At 35.8% G+C, this 16,203-nt stretch overlaps 1 protein-coding gene across 6 annotated transcripts in view; it reads left to right on the forward strand.

The window, feature by feature from the left end:
* LOC149836090 (zinc finger CCCH domain-containing protein 17-like) overlaps positions 1-14,698 on the forward strand; it is a 30,104-nt gene extending 15,406 nt beyond the window's left edge. For 4 of the 6 annotated variants that reach the window (XM_090008970.1, XM_090008968.1, XM_090008971.1 and 1 more), the window contains 2 exons: positions 13,837-13,934; positions 14,382-14,698. In XM_090008970.1, the coding sequence (XP_089865096.1) occupies positions 13,837-13,934; positions 14,382-14,520 (237 nt within the window). In that variant the 3' untranslated portion in view covers positions 14,521-14,698. The other 2 variants (XR_016432391.1, XR_016432392.1) reach the window with 2 other exon arrangements.
* Positions 14,699-16,203: the final 1,505 nt, after the last annotated feature.

Here is a 16,203-nt window from a genome sequence, read left to right on the forward strand (position 1 = left end):
CTCGTGAGAGAGAACTCTTTAAATATCTAATAATACGTAAAATCGCTCCCATGTGAACAGAAGTGGGAGCATGTTGAAACTGGCTAGCTGTGTATACAACATGTGCTATGTCTGACCGAGTGATGGAGAGATAGAAAAGTGCTCCAACAAGTCTGAACGGAGTGGGATCATCAAGACATTCTCCATCATCAATTTTTATTTTAACATTGACCACTTCTGGAGTGTCCACCTTCATATCATCTGTAATGCCAGACCTGAAAACAATATCAAAAGCAAATTTAGATTGAGATATCAAATACCCACGAGGGGAATAAGCAACTTCTATTCCTAAAAAGTATCTCAATAATCCTAAATCAGACATTTCAAAATGAGTTTTAAGAAGAGTTTTAATATTGGTAACTCCTTGTTTGTCATCTCCAGTGATGATCATATCATCCACATAAAGAAGGATGATGATACCTGCATCAGATTGCTTAATAAACAAGACAGTGTCAGTCAAACAAGAATGAAATCCAATATCAGTCATAACATGACTAAATCTGTCGTACTAGGCTTTTGGTGCCTGTTTGAGGCCATAAAGGGCCTTCTCAAGACGAAGTATTTTACCCTTATGAATACTAATACCAGGCAGAGCTTTCATGTAGACTTTTTCAACAAGACTCACATTTAAGAAAGCATTTTTGACATCCATTTGAAATATAGGTCATTTTTTGATAGAAGCCAAAGCAATTAAAGTTCTAACAGTGGTCATACGGGCCACATGGGCAAAGGTTTCTTCGTAGTCAATGTCATACTCTTGAGCATAACCTTTGGCTACGAGTCGTGCCTTATATCTTTTTAGGGTCCCATCACTTTTGGTTTTGACTTTATAGACCCATCTACAGTCTATAGATTTCTTTCCGAGAGGAAGGTCTTGAATGGACCAAGTGTTGGCCTTCTCTAATGCATCCAATTCTATTTTCATAGCTTCAACCCATTTCTCATGGTTTTTGGCTTCAGAATAGGAGGAAGTTCAACATAGGATTGGATTAATGCAAGGGCTGCCCTTACGAGGGTAAAAAAGATTCGTAAGAGACAAATTTTTTTGGAGGTCGAAAAATTCTAGAAGTCCTACAAAGGAGAACTTTAGAAAACCTTTCTAATGCACATGGTGGGTGTTGTTCCCCAACTCTTCGTCTTGAATATTGCAGACCAACATCCCTACTGGTTTGGTCTTCACTATCATTTAAAAAAATAATAGGACTTTGATCATTATCAAAGTTATATTCAAAATCTTCTTCATTGAATTTTGAAGTTAAATCGATTAAAAAGGAATATTCAGTAATATCTTTGGATTTTCACTTTCAAAAGAACTTTCTTTTTCTAGAAGACACATTTCTTGATTGATACATATAATTTGTCATTTTGAAGATCATAGCACTTGTAGCCTTTTTATTTTCAGCATATCCTAAAAAGGCACATGGGATTGCACGAGGGAAGAATTTAGCATTTTTGTTTGTAAATACAAAAGATTTGCAACCAAAAACTCTTAATCTAGAGCAGTCTGGAGCTAAATCATAAAGTTTTTCAATTGGAGATATATTTTTTAATGAAGAAAATGACATTCTATTGATGAGATAGGTGGCAGTTAGAGCGGCTTCAGCCCAAAAACCTTTTGGAACTTGACTTGCAATTAGCAAAGTCCGAGTGTTTTCTATAATGTGTCGATGCTTGCGTTCCACAAGACCATTTTGTTGAGGGGTATGTGGGCATGATCGTTGATGAGTAATGCCATATAGATTAAAATAATTTTTAAATTCTCCAGACATAATCGATGCAAAAAATGGAAATATTACTTTGAAATTTGTTTGTGATCATTTTATGAAATATTTGAAAGTAAGCAAAAACTTCGGATTTATGTTTAAGAAAATAAATCCAAGTGTGTCTAGAAAAGTCATCAACAAAGATGACATAATACACATAACCACCTTTAGAGATAACTAGTGCGGGTCCCCAAACTTCCAAATGTATTAACTCAAGAGGTTTTGTAGAGACAAAGGTTCTACTAGAAAAACGTAATCTTTTCATTTTACCAAGAATGCAGTCTTTACAAGCAAAATTTTCAGATTTACAAATTTTTTTCCGAACTTGGGAAGTATTAGATTTTTGACATATGAGGATGACCAAGTCTTTTGTGCCATAATTTTGTTTCTAATTTCTGAACATTTAAACAAAATACATTCTTTGGTAGTTCCAAAAAGTCCATATAATATAGTCCTCTTTCTCTATGGCCTTCCCCAATCAGTTTCCCTGACTAGCGATCCGGCAACCATCAGAAGAGAATGATATATTACATCCATAATCAGAAATTTGTAAAACAGATAAAAGGTTCAAATTTAATTTTGGGATATATCTAACTTTTGGAATACAAAAAGTTTTGGATTTTTGAAAACTTTCAAAACATCCTATTCTTTTTATTTCAAGAGATGTTCCATCTGCTGTAAAGACTTTTAATATACTTCAGTTATTTTTAAGACATTCAGATAAACATTTAGCATTGGGGTCATATGAAATGAAGCACCAAAATCTAAGAGCCAAGGAAAGTTACCTAGACCGGATACAGATGCAACTGTCGCTCCAGCTGAGGCTTCAGTCGAAGTGGATGCCCCTTTGAGAAGAGGTTGAATAATCTTCATCAGTTGAGCCATGGAAACAAGTGCATCTTGATCTTTTGGCTCAGTTTCAACAAATGCAACCCTCTTTTCGTCTTTCCTTTTTAGCTTCGGACATTGAGGCCTATAGTGCCCCGGTTCATGACAGTGGTGACAAATAACTTTTCTTTTGTCAAACTCAACACTCTGTCTCCCAAAATGAGGTGGTCTATAAGTGCGAGTATGATTCCCTGGTCTAAACACAGCTAGAACTGAATCATCATCAACTTTTGGAGTACTCTTTCTAAGACGATTTTCCTCCATAGTTAGTTCTTCAATAGTATCCACAATAGTAGGAATTTTACCACGATGAAGTAGAGCCGATTTGGTGGATTCAAATTCCGGTCTTAATCCATTCACAAATTGGTAAAAGTGTTCCATATCGAGTTGTTTTTTACGAAGCTCGATATCTTTGGCACAATGTCATTTTGGCTCTAGAATAGCCAACTCTTCACAAAGTTTGGCCAACTCATTATAATATTCACGAATAGTGTTGTCATTTTGAGTTAATGTCCAAACTTTTTCTTGAAGATTGCACACATGGGCAATATCTTTAAGGGAATACATATTTTTGAGGTATTCTCATGCCTTATCGGCATGTTCAAATTTAGCGAGGCTAGAACATTTTTTAATGTCTATGCTATTAATAAGCCATGACATTATCTTTGCATGCCCCATCCTCCACTCTTTCCATTTATTTTCATAAGAGGCTAGAACCTTAGTCTTCTCCTCTTCTGTTAGAGGGACTTCCTTATCACCCTCTTTTTTGGTGAGAGATAGTTTAGGTTTCAAATCGGAACCACCCACTATTCCCCATAAGCCTTGTCTCCATATGTGGTGCTTCATAATTGAAGCCCACATCACATAATTAGTATCATTCAACTTCATGGGTATGATGGTGACCTTATCATGGTCATCTATCATTTACAAGGGTGTGAAGAAGATAGTAAGAAAAAAAAAAGGAAAATAGAGAAAAAGGGAGAAAGAGATACAATACAATGTTGTTGCTCAAGTCCTTTTCTCCAAATAGATCCTCTTGTAGTCGATAGAAGAGTGATAAACACTCTTTTGGCAAGTGATGAAACAATCCTTTGCAAGTGACAAAACACTTTTTGTAAGAACAAGGTAATAACACACCTTTATACAAGAGGCACGAAAATCGAGGTAGAAGTTTTTCAAGATCTAAGAGTTCCGTAGCTCTGATACCATGTAATGAAATGGTAGGCTCCACGGATGCACTTGAATCTACTCAAAAGGAAGTATCTAAAAGATACTTTAGACAAGACCCATAAAAGGGTATAAATGGAAAAGTATAAAAATAAATAACACTTTATTTATGAGAGCAAAATGCTTAAAAAACATTTAGAGGACTAATTTACACAAGGGGATGCACCCCTATTTATACAAGAGTATTAAGGAGAGCTCATAAGGAGCTCTCCCTTTCTAGCTGTTGGAACTTCCAACAGCTAGAAAGTTGGTAAGTTCCAACTGGAACTTGACCAAACTAGATGTATCTAGTTCTAATATAACTAGATACCAAAAACAAAAAGAAAAATTACAAAAAAATTAAAAAGTATAAATACAAAAATATATAATAATAATATTATTATATATGTGCTGTTTACATTTTAACATGCACAACCTAACTTAAAAAATAATAATAATAAAAAAGCTTTAACGTTTCATGCTCTGCTTTTCTAATGTCAATATTATGGAGCACACAAGTCACAAATGAATATAGATCCGAGGAGCCTTATGTAGCCAAATGGGACTGTGCAAGTGGAAGGGTAGAAAAGGTATTACAAGTAAAATATATAAAGACTTTTCAATTATGACCATTTTGAACATCATGCCCTTGTTATTACTGAAGATATTATATATTATCATGATATTTTGACATCACATTTCCTGCAATATAATCAGGATTCTTTTTGTATTCCTTGTTTTGTCAACATTTTGAAGGGTTTTATCTCTGGTCTAAATAAAGGTGGCTATAGCACCCTAGGTAGTCATTTGCAGATTTTTATTATATTCTGATTTTTTTCGTTGATTATTTTAGCATGATTGAGATTGATAGTTTAACTCACACCTATGCATTTACTACTATTTTTTGGGTATTTTTTAAATTAAAGGTGAATGCATCAATAAAATCTAGTAGATTTGCACCAGACCTATTTTTTTTTATGCATTAAACCTGATTGGACATTGGTCCACGTCTTTTGCCAATGAAATTCCACATTACACTAAATTGTCTTCCAAATATGATAAGGAATCAGGAGAAGTTGAAGGCCTGAATCCTTGAAAAAGTTACTTATGCTTCCAAACGATAGGGGGAATGCACAACTCTGAAATCCATCTCCCTTGAAGTGCAGTTTTTGTATTTCCTCGGACTCCTTGCAAATCTCTCCAACACCTGTTCCGAAACAGAGCCTAATTGTTACTAAAGTATGCATCTTTTAGAAAAGTTTTCATGAACATGAGAATATTTGAGAGAAATGCCATTTATCTAATAAGATGTCAGCACAACAATGATGATGGAGAAACATGTTATTGGGATTCTTGTCCTTATTAGAAGTTTGTGGTTCTTACGAAGACAGCCATTAGAAACCAAAAATCTCATTCAAGGATTTGTCCACAAAAGGAACTGTGACTTTTAGCATGCAAGGATTCAGTGATCAAGTTTCATGGTTCCTAAGTAGCTTTATTTGAGATGTCAGCCTTAGAGATGAGCAACAACCTGGAAGATGAGGAATTTGGTTAGACTATCTTCCAAGCTTTGCTTACTCTGCAAAGATTTCCACAACGCTTTCCATCAATGAACGCCCTTTTTTGTTTCCGTGAAGATCCTTTGTGGATGTAGAAGATGAAGCAAGTGCCAGAAAATCAAATTGAGAAATGCATGAGTTACTTTTAATCTGAGCAACCTACAATGTCTTATAACATCTTCAGGTATAGCCTCTAGAGATTGGCATGATAGGCCAGAATCCCCAGTATGTGGCAATAGGATCATATTTTACTATGATAGCCTCAGTAGATTAGCAATTCTAGATTTTCAATCGGGGATATCAACCCAACATGTGTAACGTGATTGCTTTTATCCATAGTCACGTGTGTCATTCAAGGTAATTTCTCGGTGAGCTTTTTTCTCGGAGATATTTTCAAAAAGTGTTTTTTCTCAAGAAAATCTTTGAAGCTATGAATAATAAAAACAAAAAGAAATAATAGGTTTTATAGTATTTTTCTTGTAAAAATGTAGAGAAACAATTAGAAAGGATTTTTAAGTATAAAGGAAATAAAAAAATACTTAAAATATAAAAAGGATGTTTTTTTCAAAATCTCTTGTCTATATCTGGAAAATAGCACTATAATATCGCGATATGTTAGGTTCTGATGATATTTTAAAATTCTCGGAAAATATCGGTTGACCTTTTAAATACTAATAATATCGTGATATTTTTCAAAATATCGGTGATATCAGTTACTATGCTTTTACCATCAACAGCAAGACAATGAGCATAATTCCATTGCCTTGATGAGATGATTATCATTTATCACATGGTAATCCACACTCAACTGAGAACCTGTTCTCATTTAATGGTTATTGCTTGATCATGTGTTGGATTAACAATACCCTGGCAAACTTACGAAATTGATTTGTCACTGGTTCTTGCATTCATGGTTGTTTTGCTTTCATATTGTGCTCTTGCTTCCCATGTGAAATTGGCAGGCAAGATAGTCCATTTCCTATACCATTTCAATGATTCATCCATTTGAATGAATTTTTTCCGTTCTTTCACATACATACACCTGTAATGAAATACAAGCAATACAAAGTAATTCCTCTTAAGGGCTTGCAAAATACACAAGTAGGAACACCTACCAAGGACCTCTTATGGGTCAAGATACAAACACAAGCACAATGCCATTAATGCGTGACAATGCCACTAATGGGCAACACGAGCATAAAAAAATATGTATTTGTATTCCAAAGAGAGCTTGAAACAGGCATACCACAAGAAAGAAATTGCTCTCCTTTGTATAGAGAAGGGGCCATATAGAGCCCTTGGAAACCACCCCTACAACTCTAATGGCTAAGGACCATTATGTCCTTAGCTAGAAATAAAAAGACATAGACAGAAAAAGAAAAAAGTAAAAATACTAAGGTGCCCTCAATGGGCACAACCTATTACATAAAATGAAATGACATCAAAACCCCTAATGGGTATTATATATGCATATACAACCATATTATACACCTATAAATGTACAATTTAACACTTCCCCTCAAACTTACAATGTAATCACAAAAAGTTTGTCAAGTAATAAATGAAACCAGGGAGAAGGCAGCACCTTTGTGAAGAAGTTGGCTAACTGAAATTTCGATGCTACATATGACATAGTCTTAAGGTATTCTTTACGAACATAGTGGCAGTCCATCCCGATATGCTTAGTCATTTCATGAAATGTGTGGTTGTCAGCTATATAAATGACACTTTTGTTATCACAGCATAACCGCGAAGGTGACTTCATCAACACTCCCATGTCTTCTAATAATTGTCTTAAACATACAATCTTGGACATCATGATAGCCATGGCACAATATTTAGCTTCAGTTGATGATAAAGAAACTTGTTGCTGCTTCTTGCACTTCCAAGACACCAACGAGTCACCTATAAAGACACAAAAATGAGTGGTTGAGCGTCTATCATTGGAATCTTCTCCCCAATCAAAGTTCAGTATAAGCAATTAATTCAAGTGGGAATGTAGAATATAGTAAAAGTCCTTTGGACACAGAATTCTGTAAATATCTAATGATATGCATAACAACACTCATGTGCATGGTAGTAAGACAATGCTTGGATTGAATGGTTGTGTGCAATGCATGTGAAATATCATGTCTGATCTATGTAGTCAAAAGCCCCGACTAGTCAGTTAGACGTAAGTAAAATGCCTAGACTTTGCAATTCCTAGGTGGGTACCTTAAAAGGTACCAATTTTGCCGACTAGGCACCGACTAAGGCACCTCGTCGACGACTAAGCTGCCTCTGCCTAGGCACGAGGGCAGTTTAGCCATTTATTATTCTTATATATATTGTTATTTTTGTATATATAATTATATATACTTATGTGTGTTTGTGTGATTTGTTTTGTGAAATCATGAAAGCATGCTTAGTTATTATATATATATATATATGTGTGTGTGTGTGTGTGTGTGTGTGTGTGCTACTTTGCTTTTGGGATTTTTTCTGTGAAACATTGAAAGTATGCATAATTAATTTGAATTGATTTTGTTTTCTATGTATGTGTGTTTTTGATGATTTTTTCTATAAAATCTTGAAAGCTTGTTTAGTATTATGAATTTATTGTGCTTTTGTTAAAGGTTGAAAGCATATTTTGTTGATTATACTGAATATGTAATGAATAATTGATATATATATATATGTATGCATATGTATATGTATATTCTGGTTATGTATATTAATATATTTTGTGAAAGCAAGTATAATTTTGTACTTGTGTAATGAACACATCTTATTAGTAAAAGAATTAAATATATTTTTATGTATATTTTGTATACTTTTTGTATTTTAATTGGGGTACCGACTAGTCCCGCCTAGTCCTCGAGTAGTCTTTTTAGGTGTCTACCGACTAGGCACCGCCTAGCGCTTTTGACTAGGGTCTGATGATGATTAACTAATGGGCCCCAATTGTCTGTCGATAAGGAGTGGGGTTATCCAAAGGGGTGCCATCTTCATTTTGACATTGACCACTTTAGGGGTGTCCACCCTCTTTGCATATGTAATTCTAGACTTGTTGGTAATATCAGTAGCAAACTGGGATTGAGTTAGAAAATAGCCATGTGCATAGTAAGCAACCTCAATCTCTAGAAAATATCTTAAAAAACCTAAATCAGGCATTTCAAAACTTTGTTTTAAAACATTTTTAATAAAATTAACTCCCTGGTTGTCTCCTCTTGTGATGATCATGTCGTCAACATATAGAAAGAGAATAACAATTCCTGCAACAGTTTTTTAAACAAACATAGCAATGTTGGTATAGTAGGATGCAAAACCAAGTTTAATCATAACAGAACTGAACCTGTCATACCTAGCCTTAGGTGTCTGTTTAAGGCTACATAGATCTTTATGTAAACGGAGAACCTTTCCTACCAGAATCTCATATCCTGGTGGAGGATTCATATATACTTCTTCCTTTAATTCACCATTTAAAAAAATATTTTTGACGTCTATTTGATAGATGTGTCAATTCCTAATGACATCAACTATAAGGGTTCTGACAAAAGTCATATTAGCTACTGGAGAAAATGTCTCATCATAGTCTATACCGTATTCTTGAGAATAACCTTTGGCTACTAACCTAGTCTTATATTGCTCAAGGGAGCCATCACTCTTCCCTTTAGGTAAATCCTCTATTGTCCATGTACTAGATTTGTCTAAGGCTCCAAACTCAAAATTCATTGCATCTATCTATTCAGGATGATCTTTGGCTTGTTTGTATGTATTGGGTTCAAAGTAAGAAGATTTTTGCTAAGCATTAAAAGAAAATGATTGATAAGTCTAGAGTCCCTACTGAATCTTCTAATGGAGCTAGATTCTTGAGACTTGTGGTTAAAATATTTTTCTAAATCACTAGGCCCATTATCAATGCCTCTTCTTTTATACCATATAACAGATGCTTCACGACTATCTATGGTATAGTTCTCATCACCAAGTGTGTTTAGTTTAGGCTCTTCATTCACAATACCATGCATAATAACTAGATTTCTTAGGCACAACTTGATCAAAGAAACTTTATTTTTCTAAAAAAGTCACATGTTTAGAGATATAAAGATTGTCATTTTTTAGATCATAGCATCTAAAGCTTTTCTGTGTTTCACCATATTCAAGGAAGATGCACAAAATGACTCTAAGAGATAATTTGTCTTTTTTTGGTTGTTAGAACAAAACATTTGCAACCAAATGACATTCTATTTATAAGATAGACACTAGTAAGTGCAGCGACCCAAAATTCCTTAAGAACATTTTTTGAAATGAGAAGAGTTATGGTAGTTTTTATAATATACTTATGTTTTCTTTCGACCTCTAGGGTGTGTAAGCACAAGATCTTTGGTATGTAATACCATTGATTTTTTAAAAATCATTTGGCATAAATCCCCCCCTTAATTAGAGTGAAAAATAAAAATATTAGTTTTAAATAAAATTTTGACTTTGTGAAAATTTTTAAAATTTTTGAATACTTCATTATGTGTCTAAGAAAATGAATCCAAGTATAATGAAAGTAGTCATTAACAAAAATCACATAGTAAACATAATCACCCTTAGGGACAATCGGAGCAGGACCCCGTACATCAGAATGTATTAAATATTAATTCAAGTGGCTTAGAAGCGAAGAAGATTCCTTCTTGAAAGGGAATGACCTTCATTTTACCAAGAATACAATAAGTACAATCAAAATTTTCATTACAATTTTTTTTAAATGTGCTACATTGAATCATTTAGATATGCAAGGATGACCTAGCCTTTGATGCCACAAAACAATATCCAAATCTTATACATTACAACAAAAAGTATTTTGAAGAATGATCAACTGGTCCATATATTAAAGATCTCATTCTCTATAGCCTTCCCCAATCTGCAACCCAGATTGGAAATCTTGCATCAAACATTGGTTCAATGAGAAGAAGATTTTACAACCATGATCAACTTTTTGAAAAACAGACAGAAGATGTAAATTGAGTTTTGGAATAAATCTATTTTGGGTATAAAAAACTTTGAAGAATTTTGCAAATTGTCAATTCCTTTAATATCAAGGGAAGAACCATCCACAGGGAAGACATTAGACCCACTTGAATTATTTTTATATTCGAACAACAAATTTTTTTTTAGAGTCATGTGAAATGAAGCATCGGAAGCCAAAAGCCAAAAAACCTTACCTGGGGGAAAAGAAGAGGAAATCATGACCCCCGAGATGGAAGAAGACTAACCCTTGAGAAGTGGTTGTAAGGCCTCTACTAGTTGGGTTAAAGGCATGTTTTCAACGGATTTTGAATCCCCATTGGTTTCATTCTTATCCCCTTGAGAAGCATCCACACTCGCCACACTTTGTTCATCCTTTCCTTTGAATTCAAGTCAATAAGGCTTTAAGTGCCCCAACATTCCACAATTGTGACAAATAATATTTTTTCTCCATCACTACGTTGATTCCCTTAATTAGACTTGAAAAATAAGGAGGCTTGTAGGTGTTGTGTTGGCTCCTAGTCTTGAAACAACTAATACATTCTCTTTGAGTTTCTTAGTCTTCGACATAGCTTTCAACCTAGTTTATTCTGTGCAAACTTCGATTGGTACTTCATGAAGGGGTGAAGGTTCATCCTTCTCACGATGGGTAATGTTGACCCTTACATTTTCGAATTCGGGTCTAAGTCTTTGCATAAATTGAAAGAATTGCTCTTTCAAGACTTGCTTATTCCTTTGTCGAGCATCATTAGTGGTATCCCAAATGGGCTCAAATTTGGCCATTTGGTCCCAAAGTCTCTTTAAAGCACCATAATATTCTGGCACGCTTTTGTCACCTTGAGTACATTTGTTGATTTTGTTACGGATTTCCTATTTGTGAGCAGCATCCCTTTGGGTGTAGGTTTGCTTGATAAAAATCCAAGCTTTGTTCACTCTCTTAAACTTCAAAATATTTTCACTTGGTTCGTTGCATATGCTCTTCATGAAAAGAGCTAGAACTTTAACACGACCTACTTCCCATGCTTTATTGGCTTTTTTGTACTCCAATAGAGCATTTTCCCTGTCTTTTCCTTAAGAGTCTCGTCTTTAGTCACACCATCCTCTCTCATGACAATTTTAGTAAAATGAGTTGAGGTTTCGGAGTAGAATCATCAACCAAGTGCCAAAGCTCCTTCTTTATTAAGATTGTTTTACCGGGGTGGCCTACAAGCTATGTCACAGGGATTCGGCTAGCAGGGTGCCGCACCCGCGTCGACGCGACTCGACGCGGGTGCGTGTGCGGCACCGGGTGCGGTCAACCCTATCCTGGGTGCGTTGACCGCACCCAGGATCATTTAAGTCCATTCTTGTTTTGGATTTTTTTTTTTTTTAAAAAAATTGCCCAAATGGGCTGCGATTTTTTTTTAAAAAAATGTAATGCTGACAGCTGACAGCGTTGTCTGTCAGCTGCTGACCCCCTTTTATATATATATATATATATATATATATATATATATATATATATATATATATATATATATATATATATATATATATATATATATATTACATTTTTGCCCCCTGCCGCACCCCCGCACCCGGGTTTTTTGGAAGTGCCGAATCCCCGCACCCGCACCCGCGCCCGCACCCGCACCCATGTGACATAGCCTACAAGTTGTAGTTGGTCCCATCAAATTTGATGGGAATAACAATAACAACTTCCTTGTCGGCCGTGGAGGTAAAGAGAAAGAGATAAAGAGAGGGAGAAAGAAAAAAAGAGGTTAAAGAAAATATATGGCATGCTTCCCAAAGCAACGAACCGGCGATCCTCACGCAATTTTCAAACTAAAAAACCAAGAGAGCACCAAGATTTTGGTACCATGTAATGAAATAGAAAAAATAGAAATAAATGCCTCTTAGGGGCTTTCCCTACCGAGGACCATTTATGGGTCAAGAGCTCAAGATACAAACACAAGCACAATGTCACTAATAGGTAACACAAGCATAAAATATATGTATTTGTATTCCAAAGAATGCTTAAAGCAAGCGCCATATAGTCCAACAGCTATAAATATAGTGGTTGTAGAGGTTCCAACAACTCTAATGGCAAGGACCATTATGTCCTTAGCTAGAAATAAAGAAAACAAAAAAAAAAGAAGAAAAAAAAGTAAAAATAAAAATACCAAAGTGCAGTTGATGGATGCAGCCTATTACACAGTGAAATGACAACAATACCCTAATGGGTATTATATATGCATATACAACCATATTATACACTTATTACAATTTAACAATATGTATATAGATACATCAGACAGACGTAAACACACACACACACACACACACATGATAGGTACCTATGTGAGTATATATTTGGTACTAATGAAGGTATGGAACTATTGAGATAGAACTCATAGCTGCAAGTTGTATCGATTCAATCTGATCACATAGATGTGTTCAGTATGGTTTGCCAAAATCGAACCTTGGATCATGATTTTCTGAAATAATAATATGGATTTCCTAGTCATGAAGTTTGGGTATATTGTGGGCCTCATTACTTCTCTCATACATATCACCTGCAGCAGCAGTCCTTTCTTATTGAAGAAAATCCTATGTGATTCTGGTAACACCGTTTTGCCCCTGGAAAGATAGTAAGCTATGTAAGTGTTCCTTGATTGGCATGCCCCCCTGGTCAATGTCATGTGCCCCTTAGCTCCTGAAAGACAAAATTCCACTCAATCCATGGATGGATAGAGGAGCAAACACAGTACGCACCCTGAGTTTACTAACCTCAGTGACTGGGTCCTACCCTTTTGGAACTCTGGCTGCTCAGTAACAGCTACTTCAAAAAATGAAACATTCATTCAATTAGAACATTTAAGGACTGTAATTAGATTAACTGAAACATAATTTAGCATGGTGTATGTGATGGACTGGATGTTAGTGTCAAACCTTCTATTACACTGTCAGAAGGTTGGTTGTCTCATCATTCTAAAGCCCGACATTGATATCAGCTGTGGATTATGCAGCTATAACATTAAATTATGTCTTTCCAGCTAAGCCATATGCCCATGGAACACAAAAAAGCAATGAGGTTTAGTTCGTTGCCAGATACAGATGCTAGTTACTGCTGTAGAAAGCAGACAAAACAAGATGTATCAGAGTAAAACGTGACTAGATAGAAGGCACTTTCAGGTTTTAACAAGCCAAGTGACTTTTTTATCCTTAGTAAATCTGCAAGGATAAACGCTGTATGCTTTTGATAATTGCATTGCTCATAATTCTTTTCTCATGTTTGTTGTATCAGGTTCCTCATTTTGGAGTATTAATGTTGTGATGTAGGAGTTTTAGTTTCTTTTCCTCGTCCCTGCTTACATCAGCGTGGAAGTTAATCATGTCACTTTCTACAGGGTGTTCTTGCCTTGTGTGGTTCCCTTGATGCTCAAGAGCAGCCAGTTTTAATATGTGCATGCAACGACAACAGTGTTCGTCTCTATGAGTTACCATCGTAAGTTCATCTCCCTTGAATAGTTTGAATTTATAATTAATTTATGTATATCTTTTAACAGATATAAAGATAGTTTCCATATTTTATTATTTCCTTAACAAGAAAAGGAGCTACAGTGAGAATAGCTCAGTCCTTGTCTACCTTGAATGAGGGCACACTGTAGGTCATGACTCATAACAAACCATAAGGTTATAACCTTCAGATTTTCAAGATTTATGGGTCATTTAGTGCACCTTAACCTATAGTTCTATTTCTTTTGAGATTGTGCCATCCCTTTAATAAGTCGTCATTACCTTAAAATTTGTATCGCAATCTTATATTTTATTTGTAAACACGTGCATTCTCATTCTAGATTCATTTTGTTTTAAGTTCTTTCTTTTCTTTTTGAAGAAAATGTGGATGCCAATCTCAGCCGTCAGAAGATTAAGTGGATTCTTGATGTTTCAGGTTCAGTGAAAGGGGTAAGTTGTACTCCAAAGAGGAAGTAAGAGCAATCCAAGTTGGACCAGGCGGCTTGTTCTTTACCGGTGATGGAGCTGGCGAACTTAGAGTGTGGAAGTGGTTAGCCCAGGCCACCAAAGCATAGCATTCTCACGGTTCTTTGTACCATCCTGTTTTTGTGTATTTAAATTTATGAGAGATGTGATCTTGCTTAATGCAAAGATGTATCACATTTATCATTTGTCCATGAAGTGATTATGGGATTTTGTTTCCTTGGACGAATAAAAAGTATTCTATAATGGCTGTGATTTTTTGTTCTCAAAGGGCAATCTCTCTCTCACTCAACGTTTCGTCTGTTAATATATATATATTTTTCCAATAGGTATGTTAATGTAAAATTTACCCAATGAATATGGATAAAGACTATTTGCAGTTTTGCGTATACAATCTTTTGACATCGACGGGAGGGTGTGAAGTTCGTTTATGGTCTTGCCAAATAGAAAACTTTGGATGAGAAACCACAGGAAAACTTGGTGAGAAAGCACAGGCGAGGGATAAAGTTACCGTTGCTTCTCGGTCTGTTTGCAACCTGGAGATGGGAGGAGAGCCGGTATATATTGAGGGTTTGATTAATACCAACCCCGACAGGTTTTCTTTGGAACTCTGTTTTGGGAAATGAGAATGGCGTTTGAGTGGAAAAGGGTATGGGGATGGGGATGGGCCAATTTCAACTGCATACTCACATGGATGTAGTTCACAAGTCTAGCCTCATCTCCCATTTTCTTTTCCACTCCTGTCGTCCCTCTCATCTCCTCTTTAACACCAGCTCCTAAACTCTCGTTTGGCTGTCGTGAGATAGGTCTTGGGAGGTTTAGTCGAGGGTTTTCTCCTTTTGTATTCACCCAGTGGCTCAATGCCCTTTGTTTCTTCAACTCCCGATGCGTACAAATGCCAGACCTAAAGGCAATGTGCTACGCCTTTGTACCCCACTCACCTTCTGGAAACTGTACGATGTTTCGTATCATAATCATGTTGAACTCCCTCTCTAATATGCGTAGGGGCGTCAACGGGTCAGGTTTGATTCGAGGTAGAATCAGACCCAAATCTCATTTGAGATTATGGTACCAGGTCTTGACCCGGGTCTAATCAAACCCACCATAAGAGAAACCATACCAGAATCCTATAAGGATAATATGAATCAGACCCAGACCATACCCTGTAAAATAATGTTTTTTTATCATTTTTACATTGAAAATCTATGGATCTTAATCGGAACTCAGGTTGGGTCCGGGTCTGGTGTGAAATTTTACAAACATACCCAGCTCCATATATTAAGGAACCCTTTGAGTCTGACCTGGATTCTTATCGGGCTTTCTTATTTATCACCAAACTCTGATCCTATAGGGTTTGGTACAGGTCGGGTCTAGGTCAAACCAGACTCATTCACACCGCTAAATATGAGTGCAGCTCACGCTTTGCGAGTTATTATGGCATAAAATAATTGTCAAACATTGGAAAGGTATTCAGACTTCTCAGTTGTTATAGGCGATGGGGTTAAAAGGAGTTGAATGGGATAACTGGACCGTGCGATGGCAATATCATGACCTAAGAGTCTTAGATTCCAATCCAATGGTGGTTATTCCCTACATTGCCTATAACGAAAAAAAAGGGAGGGCTAAGGTATCTTGCATCAAGAGATGGTCATCTCACCCAATGTTGCCTGTATAGTTTGGCCAACGTTCAGGTGAATCGCCGATACCGATACTCAAGCGAATCGTTCTGAATCAGTCAAAAAATAATTAAAAAATATTATGCATCAATCAGAACA

Source organism: Nuphar pumila, chromosome 6 (genome assembly GCF_984573655.1).
Source record: "Nuphar pumila chromosome 6, dmNupPumi1.hap1.1, whole genome shotgun sequence".
Classification (NCBI taxonomy): Eukaryota; Viridiplantae; Streptophyta; class Magnoliopsida; order Nymphaeales; family Nymphaeaceae; genus Nuphar; species Nuphar pumila.